This window comes from Anomaloglossus baeobatrachus, chromosome 5 (genome assembly GCF_048569485.1).
Source record: "Anomaloglossus baeobatrachus isolate aAnoBae1 chromosome 5, aAnoBae1.hap1, whole genome shotgun sequence".
NCBI lineage: Eukaryota > Metazoa > Chordata > Amphibia > Anura > Aromobatidae > Anomaloglossus > Anomaloglossus baeobatrachus.
The window spans coordinates 195115980-195131225 of record NC_134357.1 but is presented as its reverse complement, the minus strand read 5'-3'; the positions used below and the strand labels follow the sequence as shown (position 1 = coordinate 195131225).

Below are 15246 nucleotides of genomic sequence, written 5' to 3'. Positions count from 1 at the left end.
ACTGTGGTGTTCACATAGTCAAAATTACCCTATTTATATGCCAATGTAATAAACTTTAAAGCTAAATGGGTATCCTACATTGTATGTAAAGATGGTAGTAAACATTAGTAAGAAATGGGTTAATAGTTGAACAACCAAAGAGCCAATAGTAGTCTGATGAACAATCTATACCCAGATGTAAAGGGTGCTTTACACGCTGCGACATTGCTATATATCGTCGGGGTCACGTCGTTAGTGACGCACATCCGGCGCCGTTAGCGACATCGCAGAGTGTGACACCAAGGAGCGACGATCAACGAGCGCAAAAAAACATGAAAAATCGTTGCTCGTTGACACGTCGCTCCTTTCCCAAATATCGTTGCTGCTGCAGGTACGATGGTGTTCGCGCTCCTGCGGCAGCACACATCGCTGTGTGTGACACCGCAGGAACGACGAACATCTACTTACCTGTGTCCACCGGCAATAAGGAAGTAGGTGGGCGGCATGTTCCGGCCACTCAGCTCCGCCCCTCCTCTGCTATTGGACGGCTGCCATGTGACGTCGCTGTGACGCCGCACGAACCGCCCCATTTGAAAGGAGGCGGTTTGCCGGCCAGAGCGACGTCGCAAGGAAGGTAAGTCTGTGTGACGGGTGTTAGCAATGTTGTACGCCACGGGCAGCGATTTGCCCGTGACGCACAACTGACAGGGGCGGGTACGCTCGCTAGCGATATCGGTACTGATATTGCAGCGTGTAAAGTACCATTAAGGTTTCTCCTTCTGGAGAGTGACATGCTTGACATGCCAGTGTAAGGAGAGTTATAAGTCATGCAATGCTCCTCAAGTAAATTATATATGTACATTGCTTATTTAGAGAGGGAGAGGACTTGAACTTCAGTGCCACCTATTGGAAGCAGCAATTGTAAAAGTCAATATTGACCATTTAACAAGCCTTGCCATATGACATATATAAAAGCTAAACAAATTGAGATTCTGGTTTGGCTTTTATCTTAAATCATATAGCATGGCTTGTTAAAGGGTCAATATTGACTTTTAGGACTGCTACTTCCAATCAGAGGCACTAAAGTTCGAGTCTTCTTCCTCTCTGAAGAGGCAATTTGTATACACGCAGGCATTCACATATTGGTCATTACAGTCCTGATAGCAATACTAGCAATAGTTTTGGAAAATATTGCTTCAGAGGTTATCAACTTTCGTCTGACTGTTAGGCTAAGATTTCTAACACAGACAACTTCAAATAGTAATAGTCTATGATCTATCGGCTCAAAAAAATCATTTGTTACTAAATTTCCCCTAATGATTGGTCATTATCAGCAAAATCATCCATTTTCATCATCTAAAATGTAATGTATGTGGATAATCTGTCTAAACAGAATATATTTATAAGCATAATAAAGAATATTCATGTAGCCCTAGACTTAATGCATCCTTTTCCAGCTTATGCACACTAGTGTGGACATAAGACTAAGTTTTATGATATGCAGTGTGAATGGAGCAAGATATATTCTTATTGTGCCGGTGGTAAAGATGGCATTGCTGCAGACATCTCAGGTTATGAGGTTGTGATCACTTGCTTTTAAGGGAATTGGTATTTTATACTTATTCTTTTATGGCAATTGGAATGGCCAGGAAAGGGTGCGCGTGGCCCCATACATGCATACCTGGCCTTTAAGAATTTTTTTGAGATCTGAAAATTAGACTGTGAGCCACATTATGGTCAGAGACTGATGTGAGCAATTACACTGTGTACTGTGCTATCCAATTTGTGGGTGCCATATGTGCAACACAATATAAATAAATATATAACTAAAATTGACGAATGAATTATCAATGCTCCATTTGATGCTGCTAAGAAGGCAACAACACCAAGGTCCTCCCTTTGTAATCTCTGCAAATCCTAGAGCCTGTGATATCATTACAATTTCAGGAGATTCCTCTGACACAGCAACACAAGAGCCGTTCTTCCACGAGTGAGGACCTGCTGCGTAGACTTAGCATTGCGTTTAGCGCTGTAACTTAGAGGGAACTGATCGTTTCAGCTCCCTGTCATATTAATGGGTTCAGGCTGTCACTATGACATGCAGATTCCCTGTAAAGGGAGCTAGCTATTAAGTGTGAGCTACCATTAAAGTTAGCACACACTGTATACTCCCGAGAACATATCATTTATTTTGCTGGTAAATGAAAATTTGGTAATATCAGCATGAAAGCGGCAATCTTCGAATTTCTAGATTCTGAGGCCAATGAGTATATCATGGCTGTAAACTCCTACAATAGAAACTTTTTATGAAAGCAATTTGTCCTAGTCCAGCAAATTCATTTTGTACGCAAGTGGAAGATTGTGGGAAATGAAAGGCTTTTGTTTTTTTGCTAAATATACTTTATTTGAGTAACATAATAGCAGAGAATAATATAATAAAGGAACATGGCAAATGGAAAAATTAAGTTTTGGACTTCAATTTGTGTGCAGCACTAGAGACTAGAGAGATATCATCTCACGTAGTTACGCAGCATAGGTAAGAAAATGCCACTTACACACGAAGTGGGCAGAATTTTTAAGGAACATAAGGTGTATTATACCATCAACATAAAAAGTGCATATATTCTATAATTAAAATGATAAATATACAACTTTTGAATATATTTTCTACATAAATGTAACAAAGTTGTCAAAGATTGCTACTTATAGTAACATAATCACTTCCAGGGGATTAAAATCAGTCATTGTCATGTGATGGACACACAGGTATAGAACTAAGATCTCTGAAAACCGTAGTGTGAATCTACTGGAGCAAAACCTAGAAGCTTCCTATAGGAGGACAGCAAGAAGAGATCTTGGTAGCTGCAAGGAATTAATGCTGGAAAATTGTGCTTCATTACACTGAGAATAGTCTGCATTTTCTGAACTCTAAATACCCTTTTAAAGCGTGGTGGCCAATTCTAAGAGCTAATGGCATTTTCTAGGACAAAAACCTTATACATTATACCTAAATCACCTCCTCCTGCTTCTGGAAGACACAGCTGACTCTTTGTTTTCTCTTATTCCTCAAATATCACCAAATTGCCAACTCAAATGTAAAATTACGGTATGTATATGATTAGACCAGGCAAGGTTAACTGAAAATTAGGATTATATTAGATTTTAAAAAAAGACAAAGTTTTGTAAAAGTTTGATTAAAGTTGGTCTTATCCTTGAGGTAGTCCAAATCCCCATCTTGGAATATAATATGAGGTGGAAGTTTAGTTATGATAGATGTTCATATAAACTGTTATACATGATCATGCGCTAAGATTCCCATTTTACCAATTTATTAATAGTATGTTGTAAATATAATGTTTCTGGTTAGCCAATAAAGGTATCACTACTCGAATACTTTTGTCATTTTCAGGCATAAAAGTGTTTACATCGATTCTTCTGGCTAACACATTACCAAAATATAATTTATTTGTACATCTTATAAAGTAACTTCAAGCACTGAAAGTTTACGTCAAGTCTGACCCATGTTCTTGTGCTCAATTTGTGCATCTTTTGTATTAATGCTATGCTTTCTCTTTAAGGATCTGGGCATGGACAAGTTGTGATGGAACCTTGCTGCAATGTGATGTCACACTGACATTATCGCTAGAGTTAAGCTGACCATATAGGACGACAACTGATCATTTCAATATAGAGCTGACTCATACTGGCCATGACACCAACCGAATGGAGAAACACCAAATACTTTATTACAATAGTACTAAATTATGTGAATAGGTTCAGGAATTGCTGGATGCCTAAGACATGTGTAAGGTTTATTGGAGGAAAAAGAAGTCAAAGCAATTGTCAAGATGATGACGATTAATACAATGGATAAATTAATTCAATATCACATCATGCAAAAATATAAAAGATAAATAAGAAATGATGATTGAGTTCTATAATTGTAACAGTTTCACTGAAACATTTATACCATTGGAAATAATAGTGCAAAATCACAAAACCCCCAATTACATTTATAAGTTCACATGCAAATATGTTTACCTTATTCTTGCCCCCGCAGTGGCAGCAGACAGTCCAAAGGTATTTAAGGGTCCTCCATACCAAAATAATGAAAAGGCCCCCAAAAAATGTCACCATTGAGGAGGCCAGGAATGCCCACCACATGCGCTGTCCCTGACTGTCACATGGCACCTCCACAGTGACTGGAATAATGAGGGCAGGGTCCCCTCTGGATGTATGGACAGAGTCCAGGTGCAGGTTGTTGTTGTTGTTGATAGCACTCATGGTTAATCCAAGGCTACTGAAGTTACTTTGGGATTTGTTGCCACTTGCCATTGCTAACAGAAGGACCCAGGAAACCCTGAAAGCCACATATGTATCAGCCCCCAAATTCCTGCGCTAGCCATATTGCAATGGAAAGGGGCAGGTCAATAAAATGATGGGGCCTTCTCCGACTGCCTCTTCTGCATAAAATAAGGGCAGTCCTATGACACAAGAACTGTCTTAGCTCTGGCTATAAAATCTCATTCCACAAACTAGGGGGATCCTCAAGATCAAGGCTACCCCAGCACCTGGTACAGAGCTGTCATAGTCTTTCCATCAATAAGAAGTAGGAGCAGATCCCAGCCAGTCCTTCATTTCTCCCTGATGCGTGGTTATGTATGTGGGCTGTTTCCCTAAAGAAAACTGAGCATGGCATATAAATGAAATACCAAGCAATGCTGCCAGGGATGTCTATGGCAGACACTCATTGTTTTGCATTTGGTAAACAAGCATCCATTATTACATAAAAAGCGGCAACATTTGCAGCACCTGTTCGCAGCCCTTTCTATACTGTCTGATTATTATTCTAAGGCAGCCCCTTACTGTGAGCACTGGCTCCTCGGCTCTCCTGCAGCTTGTAAAGCCATAGGAATGGCAGGCAATGAAGGGGATTCCCAGATGCTGACTTCTCCGATCAATAAGATCCTTCTGGATCGTCTTCCTGCCTTCCTTTCACCCGACTGGACACAGATTGCGGTGTTCTCCTTTTCCTCCTGTGTCTCTCCTCTCCACGCTGCTTGCCAGCCTGCTGCTATTCACCCCTCCTACCTTCCCTTTTCCTCTTTCTCCTGGACTGTTCAAGGCTGTAATCCTCCCAGCTGATCACTTGTGTCCCTCCTCCTCCTCCTCCTCCTCCAGTGCTGCTGCCTCTGTCACATCCTAGGCAAAGATGCAGAAGCACCCGAGGAAAAGAAGGTGAGGAGGGGAGAAAGATGGGAGACTGCTACAGGATGATACTTCACTTGCTTTTTGTTGATAATTCGTATGTAAATATTTACTTACATTTTTACTTACACATAGAGAATTATTATTGTTATTCCTTTTTATTATTATATTATTATTATTATTACTTTTATTCTTCTTTTAGTTATTATTATAGTTATTATTATTATTATTATTCATATAATGAATTATAGTATAGCAAGAAGAGGCTCATCTCACCATTGGAACCCATGTGAGCATAGAGGCTAATTATTTTCAATATGTAAATAGGGCTTTAAAGGGTTAAACTGCATTAAAGAGGTATTCTCATAAAAACATCATAGAATAGATCATAGGTTATCTCCCACTGATGCTGACAATGGGGGACCCAAAGTCCCCTAAGCGAATGGAACAATATAAAGCTTGTATGAGCATTATTGCTGTTGGCAGTGAATGGGGCAGTTGTCGCACATGCTCACTGCAGTTCCAGTCACAGAGACTTTAGGACCCTCAGTTTAGTAACATTGTGAGAATCCCAGTGTCACACCCACAGTGATTATACATGCAGTATCTATCCTGTGGCTATATGCATGATGCATATGTTTTAGAGGATAGCCCCTTTAAACATTCAGTCATTCCATAGAATTTACTTGATTACAGTCAGTTTGAGGACTGTGTAATAATAGCCATCAAACTGGACATAGTCCTTTTCTAGCTATTTGAATATGACTATATATGTTAATATGCTTTGGGCCATGGATCCCACATTGTAATAGCTTAAAAATGCAAACCATGTATAACATTTTTCTGCCCATTTTAGAGCTTGTAAAATACACCATGAATTTAAAACCTTTTTGTCCATACAATTGCTACAAGCAGTTTTAGTGTTGTTTTTAGTCTTGTTAGATTTGTAATTTGTTTTTCTGGTGTTTTCCAACTCTTATAGACAAAAAACCCTATACTAATAGTATGGAGCATAGCAGAACTCTAAAACAAAAGTGTTCTTAATGTGAATATAATGCGTTTCATATTACACAAAAAGAGCTAAAAGAAAAGACGAATCGCTATGACAAACCATGTGTGATAAACATTGGAGATGAAACTGAAAATTCAGTGATTTGAAAACAATCTTATTACATTCTTATTGCACATCATAACCTTTTCAGACCAAGGTGGACCCGTGCAGTCATCTTAGATGTGTGTTAAGGCTGCTTTACACACAAGGATATCACTAGCGATCTCGTTAGCGTTATGACACGCCCAGATCGTTGTTACGATTTGCCGAGATCGCTCATAGGCCGTTTTGTAGCGGTCACATGTACACATCTCACAAATGATGCTACATCGTTCAGCGATATATTGTTTGACCAAGGCGGTCATGTGGATGTTGTTCGTCGTTGGCAGGGTGTCAAACGTAGCAATATGTCTGCTGTGTTCCAAACGATGAACAATATTTTGAAACTGAACGATTTGTCAACGATCAACGATTTTCACCCTATTTGCGATCGTTCGTAGTCGTACGTAGGTGTCACATGCAATGATGTCACTAACGATGCTGGATGTGCATTACGAAAACCGGGACCCCGACGACATATCGTCAGATAAATCGTAGCGTGTAACACCGCCTTAAGTCCCACCGAGGCCCATACTGATGATACAGTGCTATTCAGCTCCCTTACAGAGTTAATCCAACATTAAAAGGGTTATTTAGCACTAAGATCTTTTTCAACATTAGTTAACCGGGACTACTGTATTGATGAGTTATCCATTGGAAAGTTCATCATCGTATTATTGGGGGTGCAAAACCCGATTCCAGGAACCCTCAGCTGATATCTGCTTCCATTGGCTGCTCTGTACTGGACGTTACCTCTTATTCAAGGTAATTGGAGATAAGGTGCAGTACCTGGGAAACTCCGATACACAATGTGTGAAGTTGTACCTCTCCTGTTCTGTATATAATTTACATCCATTCTACACCGAGCAGATAATCGCTGATCGTAGAGATGCTGAGTGACAGCTGTTAGTCCTAGTCAACCCCCTTTTAACCCTTGTAAGGCTATTTGCGCATGTTGAGTATTTGGTTGCAGAAATTTCAGCAACAATTCTGCATCTAGTGGCAGAAAAAACAGTGCATTTTTGACGCGTTTTGATACGCTTTGCCTGCTTGCATTTTTCAATCAAATTCAATGGGTGAAAAACGCAGGCAAAAATGCAGAAAGAATTGACCTGCTGCAGATTATTTTCTGCACCAAATCTGCAAGGAAAAAATACCCAACGTGGGCACTGAACTGCAGGATTCTCATTGACTTTGCTGGCATAAGGATTTAATTGCTATTTTGTGACAAAACTCCACTCAACACATCAAACAATGCATTAAAAATGCACTGTGTGCACACAGCCTAAAACAGCTGCAGATATTGTAAAATAACAAAATCAATCATACATACCTAGTCTTTCCGACAGCGGTCCAGCTTTAACCCTCATGCTCACTACCAATCCTTGTTTTAATGTGGAAGGCCATGAACACTGCAGCCAATCACTGGACACATTTTTATTTTTATTTCTTAATGTTGGATAACCCCTTTAACAGTATGATCAAGCAGACTATTCTGATATGGATTTTGCAGCAGAATATGCTCCAAAATCTACATAATAAAAGCTAAAATATTCTACAAGTAAGCTTTCTATTGCTCTCAAAAGGAAAACACGCTAAGGCTAGGGTCACCAAACGTATTTTCTCCATCCGAAACAAAACAATTATGCTAATCAGATTGATCAGACTCTGATCTCTGGTTTCATCAGAGTGGAGAATAAAGAAAGAAAGTTTCTCCATCTTCTCCATGTTGTCATTCTATAAAAATCAGAGCGCACTTGGATGTCATCGGAATGAGGTCCGATTCTTTTCTTAGACCCATTGACTTGATGGATGAGTGCGATTTGATTTACGGAGGCGAATTGTGCATTCTGCAGACTTGTGCACGTTTGAATAGCACTGGTCCGAGTGTGTGATCCAGTACTTTGCCTGCACGAGCCCTTATAGTGCATCTGATATTTTTCCATGCAATTTTTTTTAATTTTTGGGCTTTTCGGTATGTTTTCTTTACTCAGTTTCCATGTCAGATGTTTTTGCTGACAGACATGCAGTTCCAGTCATTTGACTGCTGAGGCCAATCTCAGGTCTCATTAGTCAGATGACTTCTAGTCCAGACAGATAGCATCGAAGAAGAACAGGAGCAGAGGTTAAAGCCTGGCTACTGTAGCTCATGTTTTACTCTTTTTACTGTCTTTAATGGTACGCTCATGTCGCGGGCGGAGGAGGGGACACCGCGCTCTCCCACCGCTGCTCGGGTCCGGCTGCCGCGGCTGCTGCGGCCTGCTGCTGCTCGGTGGCTCGAGCGATGGGCTGGATCCCGGGGACTCTAGCGGCGCTCCTCGCTCGTGAGTGAAAAGGGGTTGTTGGGTGTGGGGATGGTTTATAGTCCGTGACGCCACCCACGGTTGTGGTGATTTGTAGAACCACCGCTGCTCAATATGGGGATCCCGGGAGTGGTGATGCGGAGCAGCCAGGTGTTGTGTTGCCCCTCCGTGGGTAGGGGTTGGTGATCCCGGGGCCCAGTGATGGTGTGGAAGGTGCAGGGCCTGGTGGGCGCAGGGACGCGGGGGCAGCGCTGTGCCTTGCGGCACTGTGGTACTCACTCAGCCTGAGACGTTGACACAGTTTTTACGGTAAACCACACGGCTGGAAAGACGGTTCCCACGGACGGCTGCACTTGCTCTCCCAGCAGGTAACGGTGATGTCCCTCTGACCTGCACCTGATGTTTCTAAGTTGGTAGCGATGGGTTCCCACCGGTAACCCGCTCCCCGGCTTGGATATGGGCCGGAGGAGCCCTACTTTGCCCACAGACGCTGGCCCTGAAGAGCTGGTGCCCTGGCGGTGGCGGTGTTCCTCACTAATGGTTGGACGGTTGTCTTCAATCAGGACTTGGTTGTTGGGGGATCGACGTCCCCTTCACTGACGGATTCGGCAAATTATGGCAACTCCTAGCCTTGCCGGGGTCCGAGAGGCCCCTGCCCTGGTGCTGACTGTCCTTCGTATACTGCTCCAGACCGCCGGGCCACTACTCGACCGCGGTCCTTCCAGCAACCTCCGAGCAGTCCCCCTCTAGACGATCACCGCTGTTGCTGACCTTGCTGACCTGTCCTGCACTTAGCTGGACTCACTTCAGGCCTTTCTACGCTCACTTTTACTTCTTTCTTCTTTGCTCTACTACCACTTCACTTTCACTTAGCTCCTCTACCACTTCCTTCTACTTTCACTTCCCTCACTGTTCTGCCTGGTTCCTCCTGCCTCCAGGGCTGTGTACTCCTCGGTGGGCGGAGCCAACCACCTGGCCCACCCCCTGGTGTGAACATCAGCCCCTGGAGGAAGGCAACAAGGATTTTGGTAGCCTTGGTGTTCCTACTGGGATGTAGGGTGTGGTGGTGTGATGACCTGTGACCCCTGGCTTGCCCAGGGCGTCACATTCACACGAGCTGCAATTGTCAGCGACAGCCATGTCACCCACACCCATAAAAGTCTATGGGTGCGAGTGAAACATTGGACATCCGAGTATAGTGCGATAATCGCATCAGCACACAATGGAGGAGATGGGGAGATTAATCCCTCCCTCTCCTCTGCAGCTGTGATCCGATCACAGTCGCATGACACTCGGCTTACACAAGCAGCACAGCGTGAACCAAGGGTCATTAGCATATCGCAGCTGATGTACTGGCACCGGATGCTATACGTTAGTGTGAATCCAGCCCAAAACAAATTTTATTTAGGTTAGACGACCATTTCAATATGTTCAAATGGAAAAGCAAAACACATTGTAAGCACAATGCTTTTTTTTCTTCATGTTTTTAATCAAGATTTTTTTTCATTAAAAAAAAAATATTAATCTACAGTATGAATTAAGTTCAAAACCATTTGGACTTACTATTATTATGATACTTATTTTGTATTTGATATTTTATGTCCATATGCAGATAACTAATAATAGTGACTAATAATAATAACAACAACACAATAGTAAATATTATCAGTGATCTATTTATAAGAATACAGGGAAGATCCATATCGTGACTTCTAAGTATGCCCTCTAGCCCCTCTGCCACAGGGAATTCCGTGATACCATCAGTGACATCACAAGTTTCCATGACAACCACCCAAATTTAGAAGCATCTTAGGATAGCAGCACAGGAGTGCAAATCATTGTTGTGAATTTAAGAAACATTGTAACTTAACAGATGAATAATAAAAAATGTCATCATAATCTAAAACAAGAATTTAAGCTTAAAAAAAAAGCTAATATATATATATATACACACCAGGATATTGCTGAATGTGTTTAGACCACCACTCAGGCTTCTGATGCCCAGCATTGGTACAGAGGTTTATGTAAACGTTCAGTGTTTTATTTTATAAATCAGTTTAGTGAAGATGTCTTCAATTCAATACAAAAAAAAATTGCATGTAAGTTGCTTCCAAGTCCCTACCTCACCCCAGTCTATTGCCTGTCGTCAGCTGCATTGATATCAGAACAAACTCATATGCAGTACAGATGATGGCAGTGATGGGTCCGCACAGCACATGCAGCTCACTGACTCTGGGGATAGCTGTTGCTGGAGATTTTTCTCATAAGCCCGAACATTTCGAGAAGGAGACAAATGCTGACCCTCTCACAGCAATCAGCTGTACTCTAAATGAGTTCATTCTGATATCAATGCACGTGAAGACAGGCAATCGACTTTGAGAAGCAGGGATTTAGAAGTCACCTACATTATTTTTTTGTTACAGAAATGAAGACACATTCCCTTATAAAATGATTTGCAACATTTCATAACTTTCCATGCAGGACAAAATGTTTTTAAAGTAAAGTTTGGTTACTCTTTACAGGGTTTGTATGATCGTTGGGTGTCTGACCTTCGGGATCCCAGCCAGTCACAAAAGCAGGTGCTCAAAAGACTTGGATTCAATTATCCGTTAGGGAGATAGCACTGCTCATTAATTGGCTCTTATATACAATAAATTGGCAGTTAGTGGAGCAGTATTCACTCATGCTCACTTTTTCTTTACCTTTTAAATGGTGGAGATTCCAGTCGTTGAATCAATAATCAATCAATACATTTCAAATATATCTTATGGATAGGTGACAAATCTTGTTAATAGGACAGCCCCTATACATTTAAGGGGCAGGACAATCACATTGCCGTCTCCTCATCTGGTTGTTGTCTAGTAAAGCTGCAAAAATCAGGAGCATAATGATCATGGTTGCAGAGGTCCACCACCACTAGCGAATGATTCTGCTGGATGGGTATCCAAGGATACACATCCAGCTGAAATGTATTGTGGCACAGTGACCTGTTGGGTCCCTGTACCGCAATGCACACCAACGACCAATCAAAGGCTGGCAGCTGAAGTCGGCATGCTAAGCATTGGCATCACATGGCAATGACGTTATGATTCATCCATAGCAGGCATGCCGATGTCAGCTGAAAGCCTCAGCGCTGATTACAAAGGAATACGACAAGTATTTTTGGAGTATGGAAAGGTGAGAAGAATGGTATATATATATTTTATATCTTATCATATCTTTGGTGAAGAAGAACCCGTTCACAACATCAACTGAAGTCCAGAACACTCTCAGTGAAGTAGGTGTATCTGTCTCTAAGTCAACAGTAAAGCGAAGACTCCATGAAAGTAAATACAAAGGGTTCACATCTAGATGCAAACCATTCATCAATTCCAAAAATAGACAGGCCAGAGTTAAATTTGCTGAAAAACACCTCATGAAGCCAGCTCAGTCCTGGAAAAGTATTCTATGGACAGATGAGATAAAGATCAACCTGTACCAGAATGATGGGAAGAAAAAAGTTTGGAGAAGAAAGGGAACGGCACATGATCCAAGGCACACCACATCCTCTGTATAACATGGTGGAGGCAACGTGATGGCAAGGGCATGCATGGCTTTCAATGGCACTGGGTCACTTGTGTTTATTGATGACATAACAGCAGACAAGAGTAGCCGGATGAATTCTGAAGTGTACCGGGATATACTTTCAGCCCAGATTCAGCCAAATGCCGCAAAGTTGATCAGACGGCGCTTCATAGTACAGATGGACAATGACCCCAAGCATACAGCCAAAGCTACCCAGGAGTTCATGAGTGCAAAAAAGTGGAACATTCTGCAATGGCCAAGTCAATCACCAGATCTTAACCCAATTGAGCATGCATTTCACTTGCTCAAATCCAGACTTAAGACGGAAAGACCCACAAACAAGCAAGACCTGAAGGCTGCGGCTGTAAAGGCCTGGCAAAGCATTAAGAAGGAGGAAACCCAGCGTTTGGTGATGTCCATGGGTTCCAGACTTAAGGCAGTGATTGCCTCCAAAGGATTCCAAAGGATTGCCTCCAAAGGATATATTGAAAATAAAAATATTTTGTTTGGGTTTGGTTTATTTGTCCAATTACTTTTGACCTCCTAAAATGTGGAGTGTTTGTAAAGAAATGTGTACAATTCCTACAATTTCTATCAGATATTTTTGTTCAAACCTTCAAATTAAACGTTACAATCTGCACTTGAATTCTGTTGTAGAGGTTTCATTTCAAATCCAATGTGGTGGCATGCAGAGCCCAACTCGCGAAAATTGTGTCACTGTCCAAATATTTCTGGACCTAACTGTATATATATATATATATATATATATATATATGTATATGTATATATATATATATATATATATATATATATATTAAAGAACAGCAGCAGAATGGGGGACATATATCCCTGGAAGGGACACTGGATGGATGACATACATGCCAGGATGGTGGTCATATACACCAGGAAGGGCCCAAGGGAGGTTGCCTGGAGGACGCCCAGGGTGAAGAGTGTATATACCATGATGAGGACATATATAGCAGGAGGGTACCAAGGATGAGGGACATATATACTAGGAAGAAGCCCAAGATTGGGGATATGTGTACAAGTTTGGGGGACATATATACCTGGAAAGAGCCTATGATAGGGGACACATATACCAAGAAGGGTCCCAGGATTGAGGACATATATACCAGGATGGGGGACATATATACCAAGATGGGGGACATATATATTTGAAGATGGTGGATATGTTTACTAGGATGGGGGAAATATATACGAGGATGGAGCACATATACCTGAAAGTGGCCCAGAATAGTTGACATATATAGATTTCGGATTGGGGACAAATATACCTGGAAGAGGCGCATGATGGGGGACATAAATAGCTGGAAGAGGCCCAGGATGGGGGGCATAAATAGCTGGAAGAGGCCCAGTATGGGAGACATTAGTACAGGATGCGTGATATTAATACATAATTAAGGAGGGCCAACATGTATGTCTTTAGGGGATTTAAGTCTATACCCATACATCTGATCAACATGAGGGAGAGATCTAGGTCCAGATTTTGCAGCGGAGCACATCGGACTCTAGTTATGCCACTGCTCTTTACTGCCAATTTAAGGGGAGTTCCACAGATGAAAGCCTTGCCTTCTGGACATTAATGACATGTAGATATACCTTAAATGTCTAAGATGTGAAAACTCTGTTAAAGGGAAACTGTCACCAGGTCTTTGCCTCCTAAACTGAGAGTAGCATGATGTAGAGATGAAGACCATGTTTACAGCGATGTGTCTCTTATTGGGCTGCTTGCTGTCATTTTGATTAAAACCCTGTTTTCTCTGCTGTAGATCTAGCAGTTCTCTTAATGCTGAGCTCTGTATAATTTCTTTTTTGTCACCTTTTTATAATAGAAACTAATTGACAGATAAAGGTCAGATGGCTTCACACAACCTGCTTTACTCAAAAAAAATTAAGTAAAACTGAGCAATTTGCATGATCTGCAATGGTTTTAGTGGTCAATTTTAATTATAAGTTCTAAAGCATCAACATATTACACAGCGCTTTACAAATCAAGAAGGTACAAATACAAACAATATCTGACATTACAGAGGAACATGTGGTTCACCAATTCACTGAAGTGGAGCGAGGGCCCCAAGAGCTTATAATCTGTAAGGTGACACAGAGGGTAAAAAGCCTGCCACCTTTATAATAATTAAGGATGTTCATGTAAATCTCAAAACCATGAAAAATATATAGTGAAGACGTTCATTACTAGAAAAAAATAAAACAAAATGAAACACTTTAAAATACAATACTCTATTATAAACTTGTTAAAATGGGTCAAATGTCAAGGTGATGTGCTATGTGAGCATACAGGTACCTATAGTGGTGGTGTCACAGAAGAGAGGAAGTGAAGGCCTTGTGTCAGCAGGGGAATAACTCACCTTCTAATGACTGTCAGCGGAGGTTAGACTCCCTAACTGTTTTTTGTGCCCCGCTCCATGACGGCTCATCCTAACTGCCCCTCCTATAACTAATTGATGATGTATCCACCACCAACAGCCAAACCAAAAATGCTAAGTGCTTTATAAAAGTCAGTCAAAAATACTGAATGTTAGGCTACTAGGATAGGGGACACATAATCTTAACCCGCTTAAACACAGAAATCCTGGTAAGGAAGCCCAGATGTAAGCATAGCAGGTGTGTAACTACCGCGGTCGCAGAGGTCGCCACTGCGACTGGGTCCAGGTGTGTAGGGGGCCCGCGCGCCCCTGCCCCTGATTCAGATAGATGTGTGTCGGAGGCTGCGCATCCAGCTGAAATAAATGGCACACAGAGATCCTTTGGGTCCCGGTACTGCGATGTACCAGTAACCGATTAAGGCCTTGAATATTGCTCCCCACGCATATGATCCTGGGCATGGGGAGCAGAGAATACACTAATAGTTGACGCTGCTGTAAGTGGTCGAACATGACACTGACGTCATGCACTGTGCCGCTTACACGCTGGTTAGTTCCCAGCATCGCAGGAGAACGCCAGAGGAGCGCAGGGTAGGTGAGTACCATGGCCACCAGTTGCACAGGACCCCTTCTGGCAGAC

General features: G+C 41.9%; 1 protein-coding gene across 12 annotated transcripts in view; it reads right to left on the bottom strand.

The window, feature by feature from the left end:
* KCNMA1 (potassium calcium-activated channel subfamily M alpha 1) overlaps positions 1–15246 on the bottom strand; it is a 1029133-nt gene that overhangs the window by 967697 nt on the left and 46190 nt on the right. For 11 of the 12 annotated variants that reach the window (XM_075349079.1, XM_075349082.1, XM_075349084.1 and 8 more), the window contains exon 1: positions 4021–5085. The exons of the other annotated variant lie outside the window; for it this stretch is intronic. In XM_075349079.1, coding sequence (XP_075205194.1) covers positions 4021–4314 — 294 coding nt within the window. In that variant the 5' untranslated portion in view covers positions 4315–5085. Of the gene's footprint in view, positions 1–4020; positions 5086–15246 lie in introns of those variants that run through there. 12 annotated transcript variants of the gene reach the window in all.